The 15,368-nt window shown below is 39.2% G+C and overlaps 1 protein-coding gene across 3 annotated transcripts in view; it reads right to left on the reverse strand.

Moving 5' to 3' along the window:
- LOC126458158 (sodium-independent sulfate anion transporter-like) overlaps positions 1-15,368 on the reverse strand; it is a 142,293-nt gene that overhangs the window by 40,758 nt on the left and 86,167 nt on the right. For all 3 annotated transcript variants that reach the window (XM_050095022.1, XM_050095021.1, XM_050095023.1), the window contains exons 2-4: positions 14,773-14,993; positions 11,680-11,875; positions 6,779-6,999 (exon numbers count right to left, since the gene is read on the reverse strand). In XM_050095022.1, the coding sequence (XP_049950979.1) occupies positions 6,779-6,999; positions 11,680-11,875; positions 14,773-14,952 (597 nt within the window). In that variant the 5' untranslated portion in view covers positions 14,953-14,993. The remainder of the gene's footprint in view (positions 1-6,778; positions 7,000-11,679; positions 11,876-14,772; positions 14,994-15,368) is intronic.

Raw genomic sequence — 15,368 nt, forward strand, 5'->3', positions numbered from 1 at the left:
CAAAGAGAACCAACAGATCAATTTTGGAGCAAATTAAACCAGATTTCTCCCTGGAAGGTCTAATCTTAAAACAAAAGCTGACCTACTTTGGACACACAATGCGAAGGCATGCCTCGCTGGAAAAAACATTAATGCTGGGGAAGATTGAAGGAACTAGAAGAAGAGGACGTCAGAGGATGAGATGGATCGATGGCATCACAGAAGCAATGTGTTCCAACCTGGAAGGTCTACGGGAGAAAGTGCAAGACAGGAAAAAGTGGCGTGATTTGGTTCATGGGGTCACGAAGTGTCGGAACCGACTAAACGAATAGAGAGAGAGAGAGAGAGAGAATTTGTTTTTGACTTATAAAGCTTCTTTGCATACAGTGTTTGAAGTAGTGTAGTTAGAGACATAAACCAAGAACATATTTACTTCACAGCATGGAAGACACAGTGAAGCAGCTGTGTAACATGCTGAAAAATGCAGTGGTTTCCTCTGTGAGCGATGGGTTCTGAGGAATGAGATAATACACGACACTGTTAATCTGATTTATGTTGCACCTCATGTTTGGTAGGAGTTTCCAATGAGTGAGTTAAAGCCTGGTGTTCTCGAGGCACAGCAATTCTTGCGTGATGATCTCAACTGGATTCTGCAGACCTCATAGCCCTAGACGCTTTTAGCCATTGTGGTGTATTCAGAATGACTCCACCATTTTCTAGGCATTTTTATTCATAAACAAAACAAAATCAAAATGTAATGAATTGGCACCCAGATCGCAAATCACACTCAATAAATTCATATTTCATAGCGAAGAATACAAATAAATAAAATTCTCCAACATTTCAGCCACTTTATGAACTTGCAGCACGGTGCAGGTGAAAAACAGGTGCACAGCTTGTCTCATAATTGAAATAAATGGTTGTAGCTCCATCATAAGTTGCACTGAGATGTATCTTTTTCTTTCTTTTTTTTAATTTCTTGGTGGTGACTAGTTTCAGACACATGTGTCCATTTTCAAACCAGCTGTATCGTAAAGTGTAAAAATACATGCAACAGCCTCTGTGCACAAACTGCCCTGCAGTGGTGATCAAAGCAGCACAATCACTGACTCAACAATGGTAAATACACAACATATGATGGATATTAGAGTACAGAGCTACAACCACTAATTGCAGTTTCAGCCACTGTTTGCAAATGACCTTCCTCACGCTGTAACCAATATAGATAACACCTATTGAAAAAACCAGAGTCATTAAGTTCTTTAATACACAAAGCAAAATTAGTAAATCTGTATATCCTAACCAAATAAATGTTAATTTGTTTTTCTAAAGATAAGACTGCTGAATTTAATTATGTCACTTCACCAGAGATAATAATTAAAAGTCCTGTAGATATCTAACCACTCTCAGGAAGAGTCCAAGATCCAATTGCTGCACTGGAATGTGTTCTTTAGTGGCTGTTTAAGACACTACCTCCAACTCGTCGTAACTGCCATCTGCTTCACATCTCCTGTGCAGCAAGCTACGTAAATTCAAGTATTAACTGTGTTTTTCTTACTTGTCACTTCTTTTTCCATGTGTTTTTGCTTTTAGAAAGCTTTAATTTTCAAGTACTAGTAATAGTGTTCCATAGATTTCGTGTTTGTTTGGAATACAGTCCAGAGACAGTTAGTGCTTATTTTCATTGTTTCTAACAAGAAGTGTCTAGTAACCACAGTTTAGTCAGCTATCAGCTGCCTTTAGTGAATTAGCAGTCTAGTTAAAAGTTGATTACTTAACTCTCTACAGTAAATTGTTGGTTTCTTAGGATGGATAGGATGTGTGACTGCTGTGTATGGACACAGGAGGAGCTGGCCACTGTTCGCGAACAGCTGAAAGTGCTGATGGCCGCAGTCAGCTGTCTTCAGGTTGCTGCCTCTGAGTGTAATGGCAGTGGGGAGTGTGGTGTGTCACATGGTACACATCACATGTTACACGCTTCACCCACGGTCCCTGCTGTCGAGACATCTTCGCGGGTAGCGGGCACGGTTGGGCCACCCTCTCACCAAGGGGAGTGGTGGGTTCAACGGCATTCACGTCGCATGAGGCGGAGGGTCAATGTAGAGGCTGGCTGTGCGGCATTGCCCACTCTGCCTGTGAGTGGACATGTGGCCGCTCCTTCAGCAAGGTCCGAGCAGGCACATGGGGGGAGGGATTTATTAGTGATTGGGAGCTCCAATGCTAGGCGGGTGATGGAGCCCCTTAGGGAAATAGTGGAAAGGTCGGGGAAGAAAGCCAGTGTTCACTCTGTCTTCTTGCCGGGGGTTTCATCCAAGATGTGGAGGAGGCCCTGCCGGCAGTAACAGAGAGCACTGGGTGCACCCGACTGCAAACTGTTGCTCATGTCGGTACCAATGACTCCTGCCGTCTGAGTTCAGAAGTCATCCTCAGTTCATACAGGCCGTTGGCGGAGTTGGTGAAGGCAGAAAGCCTCGCTTGCAGGGTGGAATCTGAGCTACCTATTTGTAGTGTCGTTCCCAGAACCGATCATGAGTCTTCTGGTTTGGAGCTGAGTGGAAGGTTTAAATCAAAGACTCAGATGATTCTGCGGAGATCTGGGGTGCAAATTTCTCAACCTCTCCTATCGGGTGGGGAAATGTAGGGTCCCCCTAAATAGGTCAGGCGTGCACTACACGCAGGAAGCAGCTACAATGGTAGCAGAGTATGTGTGGAGTGCACATGTGGGTGTTTTAGGTTAGAGAATTCCCTCCCTAGGCCCAACAAGACGCCTCCAGAGACGCACAAGGTAGCAACAGGCAAAATGCAACAGGGAATGACAGTATTAATGTGGTAATAGTAAACTGCAGGAGCGTCTATAGAAAAGTCCCAGAACTGCTCTCATTAATAAACGGTCACAACGCCCATATAGTACTAGGGACAGAAAGTTGGCTGAAACCAGACATAAACAGTAATGAAATCCTAAACTCAGATTGGAATGTGTACCACAGAGACAGGCTGGACAGTGAAGGGGGAGGCGTGTTTACAGCGATAAAGAGTGCAATAGTATCGAAGGAAATTGATGGAGATCCGAAATGTGAAATAATTTGGGTGAAGGTCACAGTTAAAGCAGGCTCAAACATGATAATTGGATGTCTCTATAGGCCGCCTGGCTCAGCAGTAGTTGTGGCATAACACCTGAAGGAAAAATTGGAAAATATTTCCAGTAGATTTCCCAACCATGTTATACTTTTGGGTGGAGATTTTAATTTACCAGATATAGACTGGGAGAGTCAGAAGTTTATAACGGGTGAATGGGACAAAGAATACAGTGAAATTTTTTAAGTGCATTATCTGAAAACTACCTTCAGCAGTTAAACAGAGAAGTGACTAGTGGCGATAACATATTAGACCATCTGGTGACAAACAGACCCGAACTATTTGAAACAGTTAACGCAGAACAAGGAATCAGTGATCATAAAAGGTTACAGCATTGGTCATTTAAACCATAAATAGAAATATTAAAAAAAGGTCGGAAGATTTTTCTGTTTAGCAAAAGTGACAAAAAGCAGATTTCAGAGTACTTGACGGCTCAACACAAAAGTTTTATCTGAAGTACAGATAGTGTTGCAGATCAGTGGACAAATTTCAAAGCCATCATACAATATGCATTAGATGAGCATGTGCCAAGCAAGATCGTAAGAGATGGAAAAGAGCCACCATGGTACAACAACCGAGTTAGGAAACTGCTACGGAAGCAAAGGGAACTTCACAGCAAACATAAACATAGCCAAAGTCTTGCAGACAAACAAAAATTACACAAAGCAAACTGAAGTGTGAGGAGGGCTATGCGAGAGGCATTCAGTCAATTTGAAAGTAAAGTTTTATGTACAGATTTGGCAGAAAATCCTAAGAAATTTTGGTCTTGTGTCAAAGAGGTAGGTGGATCAAAACATAATGCCCAGACACACTGTGACTAAAATGGTACTGAAACAGAGGATGACAGACTAAAGGCCAAAATACTAAATGTCTTTTTCCAAAGCTATTTCACAGAGGAAGACTGCACTGTATTTCCTTCTCTAGACTGTCGCACAGATAACAAAATGGTATATATTGAAATAGATGACAGAGGGATAGAAAAACAATTAGAATCACTCAAAAGAGGAAAGGCCGCTGGACCTGATGGGATACCGGTTTGATTTTACACAGAGTATGTGAAGGAACTTGCCCCCCTTCTCACAGCGGTGTACCATAGGTCTCTAGAAGAGTGTAGTGTTCCAAAATGTTGGAAAAGGGCACAGGTCATCCCCGTTTTCAAGAAGGGACATCAGACAGATGTGCAGAACTATAGACCTATATCTACAACGTCGATCAGTTGTAGAATTTTGGAACACCTATAATGTTAGAGTATAATGACTTTTCTGGAGACTAGAAATCTACTCTATAGGAATCAGCATGGGTTTCGAAAAAGACGATTGTGTGAAACCCAGCTCGTGCTATTCGTCCATGAGACTCGGAGGGCCATAGACATGGGTTCCCAGGTAGATGCCGTGTTTCTTGATTTCCGCAAGGTGTTTGATACAGTTCCCCAAAGTTGTTTAATGAACAAAGTAAGAGCACATGGACTATCAGACCAATTGTGTGATTGGATTGAAGGGTTCCCACTAGATAACAGAACACAGCGTGTCATTCTCAATGGAGAGAAGTCTTCCGAAGTACGAGTGATTTCAGGTGTGCCACAGGGGAGTGTCGTAGGACTGTTGCTATTCACAATACATATAAATGACCTTGTGGATAACATCAGAAGTTCACTGAGGCTTTTTGTGGATGATGCTGTAGTATATCGAGAGGTTGTAAGAATGGAAAATTGTACTGAAATGCAGGAGGATCTGCAACGAATTGACAGATGATGCAGGGAATGGCAACTGAATCTCAATGTAGACAAGTGTAATGTGCTGTGAATACATAGAAAGAAAGATCCTTTATCATTTAGCTACAATATAGTAGGTCAGCAACTGGAAGCAGTTAATTCCAAAAATTATCTGGGACTAGGTATTAGGAGTGATTTAAAATGGAATAACCATATAAAATTAATCGTCAGTAAAGCAAATGCCAGATTCAGATTCATTGCAAGAATCCTAAGGAAATGCAGTCCAAAAACAAAGGAAGAAGGTTACAGCACATTTGTTCGGCCACTGCTTGAATACTGCTCACCGGTGTGGGTCCGTACCAGATAGGGTTGATAGAAGAGAGAGAGAAGATCCAACAGAGAGCAGAACGCTGCATTACAGTATCATTTAGTAATCATGAAAGCGTTACAAAGATGATAGGTAAACTACAGTGGAAGACTCTGCGAGAGAGACGCTCAGTAGCTCAATACGGGCTTTTGTTGAAGTTTCGAGAACATACTTTCACCGAGGAATCAAGCAGTAAACCGGTATTGCTCCCTCCTACGTGTATCTCGCGAAGAGACCATGAGGATAAAATCAGAGAGATTAGAGCGCACACAGAGGCATACCGACAATCTTTCTTTCCATGAACAATACGAGACTGGAATAGAAGAGAGAACCGATAGAGGTACTCAAGGTAGCCACACACCGTCAGGTGGCTTGCGGAGTATGGATGTAGATGTAGATGTAGAGAACTCGATTCTAGCAATTTCCATTGACGAACTTCATGACAACAAAACAGCACACTTTAAAGTCAACAGAGAAAACATCGAACACAAACACCACAATCAAATTTGCACAGAAGTAAGTGAGATTTGTTGGTTTCAGTGAAGACCTTGCCACGTCTATCTCATTCACTTGTCCCGCTAGCTACTGGGCTGCACAAACTAATTTGAGATTTCTGGCTGCTTAATGTCTGCACATTCACTCACAAAACAGGAATGAGTCAACCCAGAATCCATGCCTGTCCACACTGGAATAAATAACTCAGTTGAGTACACAGAATCAGCTTCCCAAACTTTTGAAATACACTACAAAAATGCCACATCCACCTGAGAGGTCACTTGGCTTCTGCACCCCAAGAGGACTGCTGGCCAACTCCTCGGTTTCACGAGGTCCAAACTGCTCCACAAAATTATTCAACATTTAGGCCTTTCAGCTAGTCAGAACCAGGAGCATGATATAGGCATTTTCACTCGCTATTTTTTGTTCCACTAAAAGTGCTTCCATAAGGTGCAACTTCCAGTGATGACTTTTAGAAGTCACTCTCAATGGGTGTTGGAAAACACCAGCCATCATTAGGAAATCACTCAACCTGGAGCCTCCTCATAAGCTCCGATCACCACCCATCACCCATCACCCAGCCAATGATTAATAAATTAGTGAAATGAAAATAACTTAAATGAAAATAACTGAAGTCACATTGTGAACCATCTACAATGTCATCAGATATGTTGAAACTCAACCCTTCAAGCTAGCATTGCATAAAGCTACTTTCATACCCAAATTATTCTGCAGGGCATAGTTTCTGCAAGTCTGGCACATTTTGCTATAAATGCACCAATTCAGCAGCACTTTAACAAATATTTACATGTTCTGAAACTCGTGCTCCAAGCACTTCCCTTTTGCACCAATGGTAGCCACAACTTCAGTAGTTATCCGACATTATTAACATGTGTCCAGCTTCATGCCAAAAGACATGATCAGGCAATACTGGATTGAAGTTTAATTTCTTACTTCTTTTTAATAAACTATTAACTTGACAAAAATGGAGAAAACATAAGGAGGAGACCAATAACTGTTATGAGTAAGAAGTTTGTTGATGTATGCTCTTTTATTCAAAATATTACAATTTACTGACCAGTTATACTCACTCTCATTCCTAACAAGATGACTATACATGTGAAACCAAGCACAGTGTCCCACAGCCTTGTCTCATGTATGTGCATTGCTACTGCTTTCATAGTGGGAATGAAACCTGATGCTTTGAACTTCAGACCAAGTAGACCTTTCAACTGTGAGCATGCAATGATTACTGAAGTTGCAGATGTAAATCCAACTGTTACAGGGATTGAAATGAAGTCTATCAGCACACCTGTTAAACAAAAGAGGTAATTAATTTTACTTAAAACAAGAATAATGATGATATACTTAAGAGTAGGTCCATTAATTACATGAGCTAAAAATGGGGAGGGGGTCCAGCAAAATCTTGGGGGGCAAGGGACAATGAATATCTCATGTTAGCATTTTAATTCAAAGAATATACATTATTATAACCAATAACATTTTGTTTAATGAAATTGATCCTGTGCATAGACAGTATTGAAGTGCCCATTAATCTTTATTGCAGAACTGAACTGAACGTTTTACACTTGTACATGCTGGAGTTTCCCCAATTTGAAACAAGTGCCACACAAGTGAGAGATTTCATTCGGATAGTTCACTGCCATACTGACTGAAATCACTGTGTGTGTCAGTCAGTCAGTCAGTCATGATATTCTTTAAAACGTATACAGCCCAATGTTATTGTGTTCAACATGAATGTGTGTCGTAACTTTTACAATGCACATTTTAAGTGGCATGCCAATGAATTAAAACAAACACACAAGCAAGAAGTGGAAGGAAGCTAAGCTGAAGGTTACTGTCAAGAATTCTCTTAGTGATCATTAAAATAAAGAGATTGAAAAGCTACGTAATCCTATAGTTCACAAAATGTTGTCTTTCATCTGCAAAGTAAATAAAGGTTCAGTGACACGTAAAGTATAAAATACATAAATAAAAGGTCAACTTTTTAGGGAACTATCAAAATTATTAATACTACTTTCATGGAGTCTTTTTGTCTGTCTGTCTGTTCAGCTGAATACTACTCTGGGGTGCTGTGTTTAAAATATTTTTTTTAATCACATGCTAAAAATACTGTTTAATACTTTTTCTAAATCTACAAATTATATTCATTCTGTGAAATTAAATGTGAAAATGATAACCACATTAAAATACATTATAACAAGTTAAATTGAGTAAACTATCTTGAAAGCCACCAAAGGGCAGTAAATATTCATTATCATAACAGATAACATTTTGTTTTATACAATTAATTCCAAGCAAACTAATAAGTATTTTTAGTGGTATGAATCAAAAACATGAATATATGAAATAAATTATTTAAAAATTATAGGGTAAACCTCGGGTAAGGGGGGGAGGGGGCGGGTCCCACCACATCTTGTCAAATCTCAGAAAGGGGAAGCGGGGTTCTAAGTTTTAAGGAAAAAAACCTCACTTAATTAATGGACATAGCCTAATCTGTATAGTGTGAGGAAGTTTTGCATGAAGCAGCCAGGAAAACCAGATATCCAGATTTGTTAAGAAAACATCCAAGTACAGAAATTTTCAAATTATAGTTAAAGGGTAGACAAATTAGTTTAGGGAATTTCAGTACATTATTTCTGGCAGAGACTGCACAACTAGTTCCTCAAGGGAAAAATGCAGCAACTAGAGGCACTGTTCTAAATGTGGCCATCATTATTTGTGAAAATATTGGATACTTTCTGCAATGAGATCGCAGTGTGAGATCGATCTAGCATTCCTGTACTGCTAACATGTTCCCAATCACCTAACGTCATAAACCGATATTTTGGACACCAAGGATAACAGATTACTTGTCTCAAAGTTTGATGCCAAACATGTATACTCCTATGACTATCCATGAACTAGTGCAAACACATCAGACAGTCAGATTAAATGACATTCATCCAGTGTTCAGCCATCCACTTTGCACATCTGTTGTTTGAAGTATGTTTTCTTCTTTCACTGATGAAATCATGTGAAGCTTTGGAGTAAAGCAGAAATAACACACAGATGTACATGTGTTAAATGTGGTACTGAAAACTGCAGTATTATGTGGTTAGCTGCTATGAGACAGTATGTGGTAGGGACGAAACAATCAAAGACATGCCATTTGCTTCCCCTTAATAGTGCTCCACAACTGTACTGACAATTGGGTGTTAAAATTGGTAAATGAGAATTACTATATGATTTATTTGACAATTATAGGGACCAGCTCACCCAGCTCTCACAACCTGTCATTTATTGAACCCAAAGCATAAGCAGGGAAGAAGTCAAACACGCGATGAAGAAAATGAAGTGTGAAGGCCCTAAGGGCAGGCCAAATCCCAATATAAGCATAGTACAGTCTGGGAGAACAGGGAACTGAAATTCTCTGGGATCTAATGCAGAAGATCTGGGAAGGAGAAAGAATGCTGCATGTGTGGAGAAGCAGTATACTGGTTCCCATATATAACGGGCAAGGGGATATCCAAAACTGTGGCAGTTGTAGAGGGATAAAACTGATGTCCCACACAATGAAGATCTGGGAAAGGATTATTGAGAAGAGGTTGCATCTAGAACTGAAGTACGTGAAGAACAGTTTGGATTTATGCTGGGAAGAGGAACAACTGATGCAATATTTTCACTAAGGCAACTGATGGAGAGGCACAGAGAAGTACAAGCCAAACTGCATATGGCCTTTATCGATCTTGAGAAGGCATATAACCGAGTGCCGAGGCAAGAGATATGGAGATGTCTGAGAAGTAAATGCCTGCCAGAAAAATATATCAGGGTGGTAGAAGACATGTATGAAGGTGCAATGACAGAAGTCGGGAGCAGTGCAGGTGCAACAAAGGCATTTCCAGTTAGAGTAGGACTACACCAGGGATCTGCTCTCAGCCCATATCTTCTTGACCTTGTCATTGATGTATTAGTCAAAGATGTGAAAAAAGAGGCTCCTTGGAGCATGATGTTTGCCAATGATGTTGTAATCTGTGAACCCGCCCAGGAGGCACTTCAAGACAAACTTGAACAGTGGAGAAGAGCTCTAGAGGAAAGGGAATGAGAATTAGCAGGGTGAAAACAGAGCATGTGTGTACAAATGATGCCAAAGATCTATATATTAACCTGCCAGGAGAACAACTGACACTGGTCAAGAAATTTAAATACCTAGGCTCTCACATGCGAAGTGATGGAGAACTGGAGGCTGAAATACAGCACACGATAAATAGTGGATGGATGAACTGGAGGAAACTGAGCAGAGTACTGTGTGATAAGAAGGTTAGCTGCAGAATGAAAGGAAAGCTTTACAAGTCTGTGGTGAGATCTGCAATGCTGTATATCACAGAAACTTAGTCAATTACAAAAGCCCAAGACAAAAAGATGGAAGTGGCAGAAATGAGAATATTAAGGTGGATGAATGGGGTGACACGAAAGTATATACTAAGGAATGAGTACATCAGAGGAATAGGGAAAGTGGGGCCCATAGGGAAGAAGATCCAAGAAAGTAGACTAAGATGGTATGGACATGTGCAGAGAAGAGAGGAGTATTACGTGGGGAGAAGAATTGAAGACCTAGAAATCGAAGGGTGAAGGAGAAGAGGAAGACCGAAACTGAGACGGAAAGATAAGATAGCAGTGGACCTAAGGGAGAAAGGATGGCTCAGAGAAGAACCACTGGATAGGCATTTATGGAAGAGAAGGATCCGCAAACCAACGCTGACTCCACATGATGTGGGAAAAGGCTGAGGAGATGATGATGATGATGATGAACAGCAATATTATGAAAAATGAAAGACTGCTACTCACCGTATAGTGGAAATGTTAAGTGGCAGTGAGGCACAACAAAAAGACTGTTATATGTTTGATCTTTCAGCCAAATGGCCTTTTCTTAAGTAGGAATGGTCATGTGTGTGTGGGTTGTGCTTATGTGAATGTGTGTGTGTTTCCTACTTGCGAAGAAGGACATTTGGCTGGTCTTTTTGTTGTGCCTGTTTGCAACTCAGCATCTCTTCTTTATGGCGAGTAGAAATCTGTCCTTTCCATACACTGGCTGGTAACAGCAATACTTATTCTCAAGATGAAATAACCTTGTATGGACACAACTGCAGAGTGTCCCACAACCACTGTGGAATGGGTAAATTGAAACTTGACATTTATAAACTTATGCATAATGCCAAGGCCCATATCAACTGATTGACACTATTTCCAATGATACACACAAATGTGATTTCATGATTTTTAGTTATGAGTATCTCACAGCCACATAGTTCAGTCTACAGCAGATAGGATGGTCACAATTAAATGATTTCAATTCAGGAACATACAGTAAAATGCCAATTTTGTTCACATTGCATATTCAACAGCAACTGGCTACGCTATCTGTATACGACATACAACAGAATTTGACAGGAATACGGGGAGGAACATCAGAGGAAAGATATTAGTGAAGCTTGGAAAGGATGCAGCAAAGAATTAGCCATGGGGCTACTATTCTTGCATTTTCCTATAGAGAGTTAGGTCACAAAATATCTAAATCATGACAATAAGATGGCAGGTTAGGCACTATGCAGTATATAGGAGAATGATTAGTGCAAGAAAAAGCATGATGGTTTCTAAGAGTTGATACTCATACCCAGTATCACACCATACACTACTGTGAATTTGTTATTTCAGAATATTACAATTTAGTCCTCTACATATAATGGAAAATAGTTTATAAAAAATTCTCCTCTTTATCACTCATGAGATAAAGATACAGAATTTTCTTAATATGTATTTCATTACATAAGTTCTCCACATTCAACATATCATCTTTCTTAGATATGTGATAATGTAAATCTTATTTACTGATAATTAGACAATATTTTCTTTACATTAAAAATTATTAATCTAAAATGAACAAGAAAAACAGTAATTTCTTATTTTTTTCAAGCAAATGAAATAGTCTTACCTAAGTGCAGTAAACTCATAAGCATCTGCACACAACCAGTAAAGAAACATAAGAGGATGGCAAAATCAACATTCAGGTCTGATGTCTGCTGATAGGTCATCAGTGCCATCAGAGCAGTAGGCCCAATAGTGATGTCCTTTACACTTCCAAATACAGCATATACAAAACAGCCTACAAATGCTGAGTACAAACCATACTGTAAAGTATAACAACAAATTTAATGTTACCACTTTTACAGGATAACATCTTTATTGAAATTTCAATTACCATAAACAAAGATAATAATAGGTGAATTGGAATGGTTAATTCCATCTTCTACAAAGGAGATTATTTTTATACATATCTTTAATCACTGTCTAACAATGAAAAATCTCTATTCTTACAAAAATTCAGAGGCACCCTGAAAACAGACAAAATTTGGAAACCCTGTTCTTTCAGTAATACACTGCTTGAAAACTGCTAAGAAAACTGACACTTGTTAAAGAACAACTGCCAACTGCTACAGAAGAACCAACTGTTACGGAGGGGGGACGTGTTAACTGCAGCAAAGCCTGTGCATAAGCATCCTGTGTGCATTCAACAGATCATGTGAGCGTTTACAATCATAGATGAGCAGTTGATCAATCAAAGAGTCAAAGTGTCACTACTGTGGCCACACTAGTGGGTGTGTCAAAAAGTGTCATCTTGCAATAAAAAGATCACAGAAGGTGAAATGCTACACAAAAACACACCAGTGTTCGCAGACAGGTTGATACTTGACCCTAGTGGCAAAAAGCAACAGACATCTCACTCCGAGACATATCACTGCAGACCTTGCAACCATTACTGGTATACATGTCTTTGCCAGAACCATATCATGGCAAATAAATCATGCTGGTATGTGAACTCTGAAGCCTGTTAAATACACCCCACTTCAACCACACCATTGCCGATGAGGAATTCATTGCTGTAGGAAGTGTGTTGCTTGAGGTCAACAACAGTGGTCCAGGGGGACATCCTCTGACAAATCCCACTTCACAGAGGCAAGTGATTCTGGCCTCAATTAATGTGGAGCGGGGGGGCACATCTTTGTGCAAAGTACCACTACAGCAAAGCAGTATTGCAGGAAAATTATTCTGGATCACATCCATCTGTTTAGGGGTGCTGTAGGTTCCGACTTGCCGTTTATGGGCAACAATTCCTGATCACATGCGACTGATGAGGAGTTGGACACAATGGAAACTGAAGATATTGGACATATAGAATGGGATACTCTTGGACCTTCTTGAACCACACAAGAACTGAAAACCCCTTGGAGAGTGAGACAATAGCCTCCAATAACTTGTCATCAGAAAGGAACCAGCATGAATAACAGATGCAAAATGTGTAGCAGAATCTGAGGAGGGCATATTCCTTACTGAGACTGCAATATTGATCTTTATGTGTGGAACATGAACATTATTTATTTCTGTTATCCCACTTTCCCTTGAGGTGACACCTGTGCCATTTTTCCGCCATACATATACCACTTCACCTCTATTACATTTGATCTGCATTTCATTCTATACATCACTGTCTGCAATTACTCCTGTCCAAAACTGTCTTTGCTCTTTAGCAATTGTCAAGCAGTATATAATCTAGTTTAGTGGTGGTTTTGTTAGTGATCATTAAGTTTATTAAATAATTGCTTTCTGTATAAAAGCCCAGGAAGTAAATTAACAATACATTTGAATCTGTGGTTAGAGACTGCTCATAAGAGGGTTATAAGATGACTCAGAAAATGGAACATTAGTGGTTTTAAAATTGTGGAGAAACTGCAAAATCAGAGACAGGTGAAGAGACTGAAGTTATATTTATTATAGATTAGTAACAGGCAACAGCAATAGAACACCTGGTCAGAGTGGTATAAAGTACTTTATAATAGTAACATCAGTAACTGATGTTCCCAGAAATCACACATGACCAATGCCAACTACCTTACAAGAATATACATGTAATGTCATTGCAGTATTTTTATTTTATATTTCAGAACCTAAGAGAACAAATGGGGAAACTGAGGTGTTCATAATGTGTGTTAAAGGAAATGGACATTTTACCAACTTTGGAGACAGTACTGACATATTTGGGGCAAGTGAATGAGAAGAATATTTCTATGGGAGATTAAACACGGTTTTAATCAACACCCTCTTCAGCAAAATGTATAATCTGGAAATACCAGGCAACACAGGTAAGTTAACGATTTAGAAACCAAACACATGACTTTAAAGAATACTCAGGTAGAGATTTGGATCCAGATTGTGGTATGTTAACAGTCCATAGTTGGGTAACATCCATAAAAACAAACAAGAAGACGCATTACAGTAGGACGTGTGGGACTCAAAGTTTAGAAAGCAAAGGGTAAGATGTTGGTGACTGCAAACAGAGAAAATGGAATGCATATATAAAATAGTGATAGATTTGATAAAGGAGAGGTCCTCTTCAACACTGTGAATATTGAAATAAAAATGTCTTGAAAAGCTATGGCTAGCACAGACTATCACTCTCCAATAAGATAACAGACTGGATGATAAGTATATATATTCATTGTTGCTTTTAAATGTTTACCTTTGTCCACCTAATGACTTTATTGCATGTATATACCTGGGCTGAGTTACTGACCATTAATGCCATGGCCCAGTAGTGTATATGCAATCATAAATTTAAAGGTACTGCCCAGAAGGATAAGAAAAAGTGTTCAGTAACAAAAGTTACATCATTACTGTTTGCTGCTTCATTTATCATATAGCTCTTTGTTTTAAAAGTAAGCAGTGTTCTGCCTTTGCAGCTATGTTTGCACTCTGAGACTTTCTATTGTCAAATTATGGAGAAACAGAATGGTTAACCAGTACTTGCCTTCAAGAGAGAAAATTCCAAGCACCACCTATACAAACACTTAAAAACTTGTCCTACTTCAAAGCATTTCTATTAACAGCACTTGGAATTTTGCCTCCTAAGTAACTACTGACCAATCCTTTTATCCTTTTGTATTTCAATAGTTTTCTCAATTGAATTTTCTTTTGGTGCAGTTAATTGACTCAAAATTCATAAATATTTAGATTCCATATTCATTCATACCTGTGGTTCTAGGCCAGCCAGTGTAGCATAAGCCAAACTCTGAGGCATCACAGTTAATCCTACAGTTACTCCAGCAATAATATCACTAATAAATTTCTCGGAATTGTACTGTGGCAGCCATGATGTTATTGGCATACGTTGATGAAGTAATCGTTTCATTAAATGCATTTTATTTGGCATTCTTGTTCAAGAATAAGAAACTGGAATGGAGACAAAATCACCTGAAATTAAAAAAATACATTTTTTTAGAATTTCCCCTTCATCAACATGGCCTTGATTTGTAGTGAGTGAAAAAGTGTAAAAGTAACATTTCATAACAACAGAACATCAGTTATTAAATAAAGGCCAAGGTTACATGCAAAAGGACATGAAACTAAGGTACCAGAGACAATATGGATGTAGAACAAAAATGAAAACACACAGAGGAAGATAAAAAATGTGAAAAAACAAATAACAACAAAGAGAGACATGGAATTTTGTGTCTTGGTAAATTAAGATCCACAAAAAATATTCTTTCCTTAAGAAGTCATTTTTCAGCTGATATCAAACTGAAGGTTGAGCTGTCCACAACAGTGGTTAAACATGGCCTGTTAGGT

This window comes from Schistocerca serialis, chromosome 2, assembly GCF_023864345.2.
Source record: "Schistocerca serialis cubense isolate TAMUIC-IGC-003099 chromosome 2, iqSchSeri2.2, whole genome shotgun sequence".
Taxonomy (NCBI): domain Eukaryota; kingdom Metazoa; phylum Arthropoda; class Insecta; order Orthoptera; family Acrididae; genus Schistocerca; species Schistocerca serialis.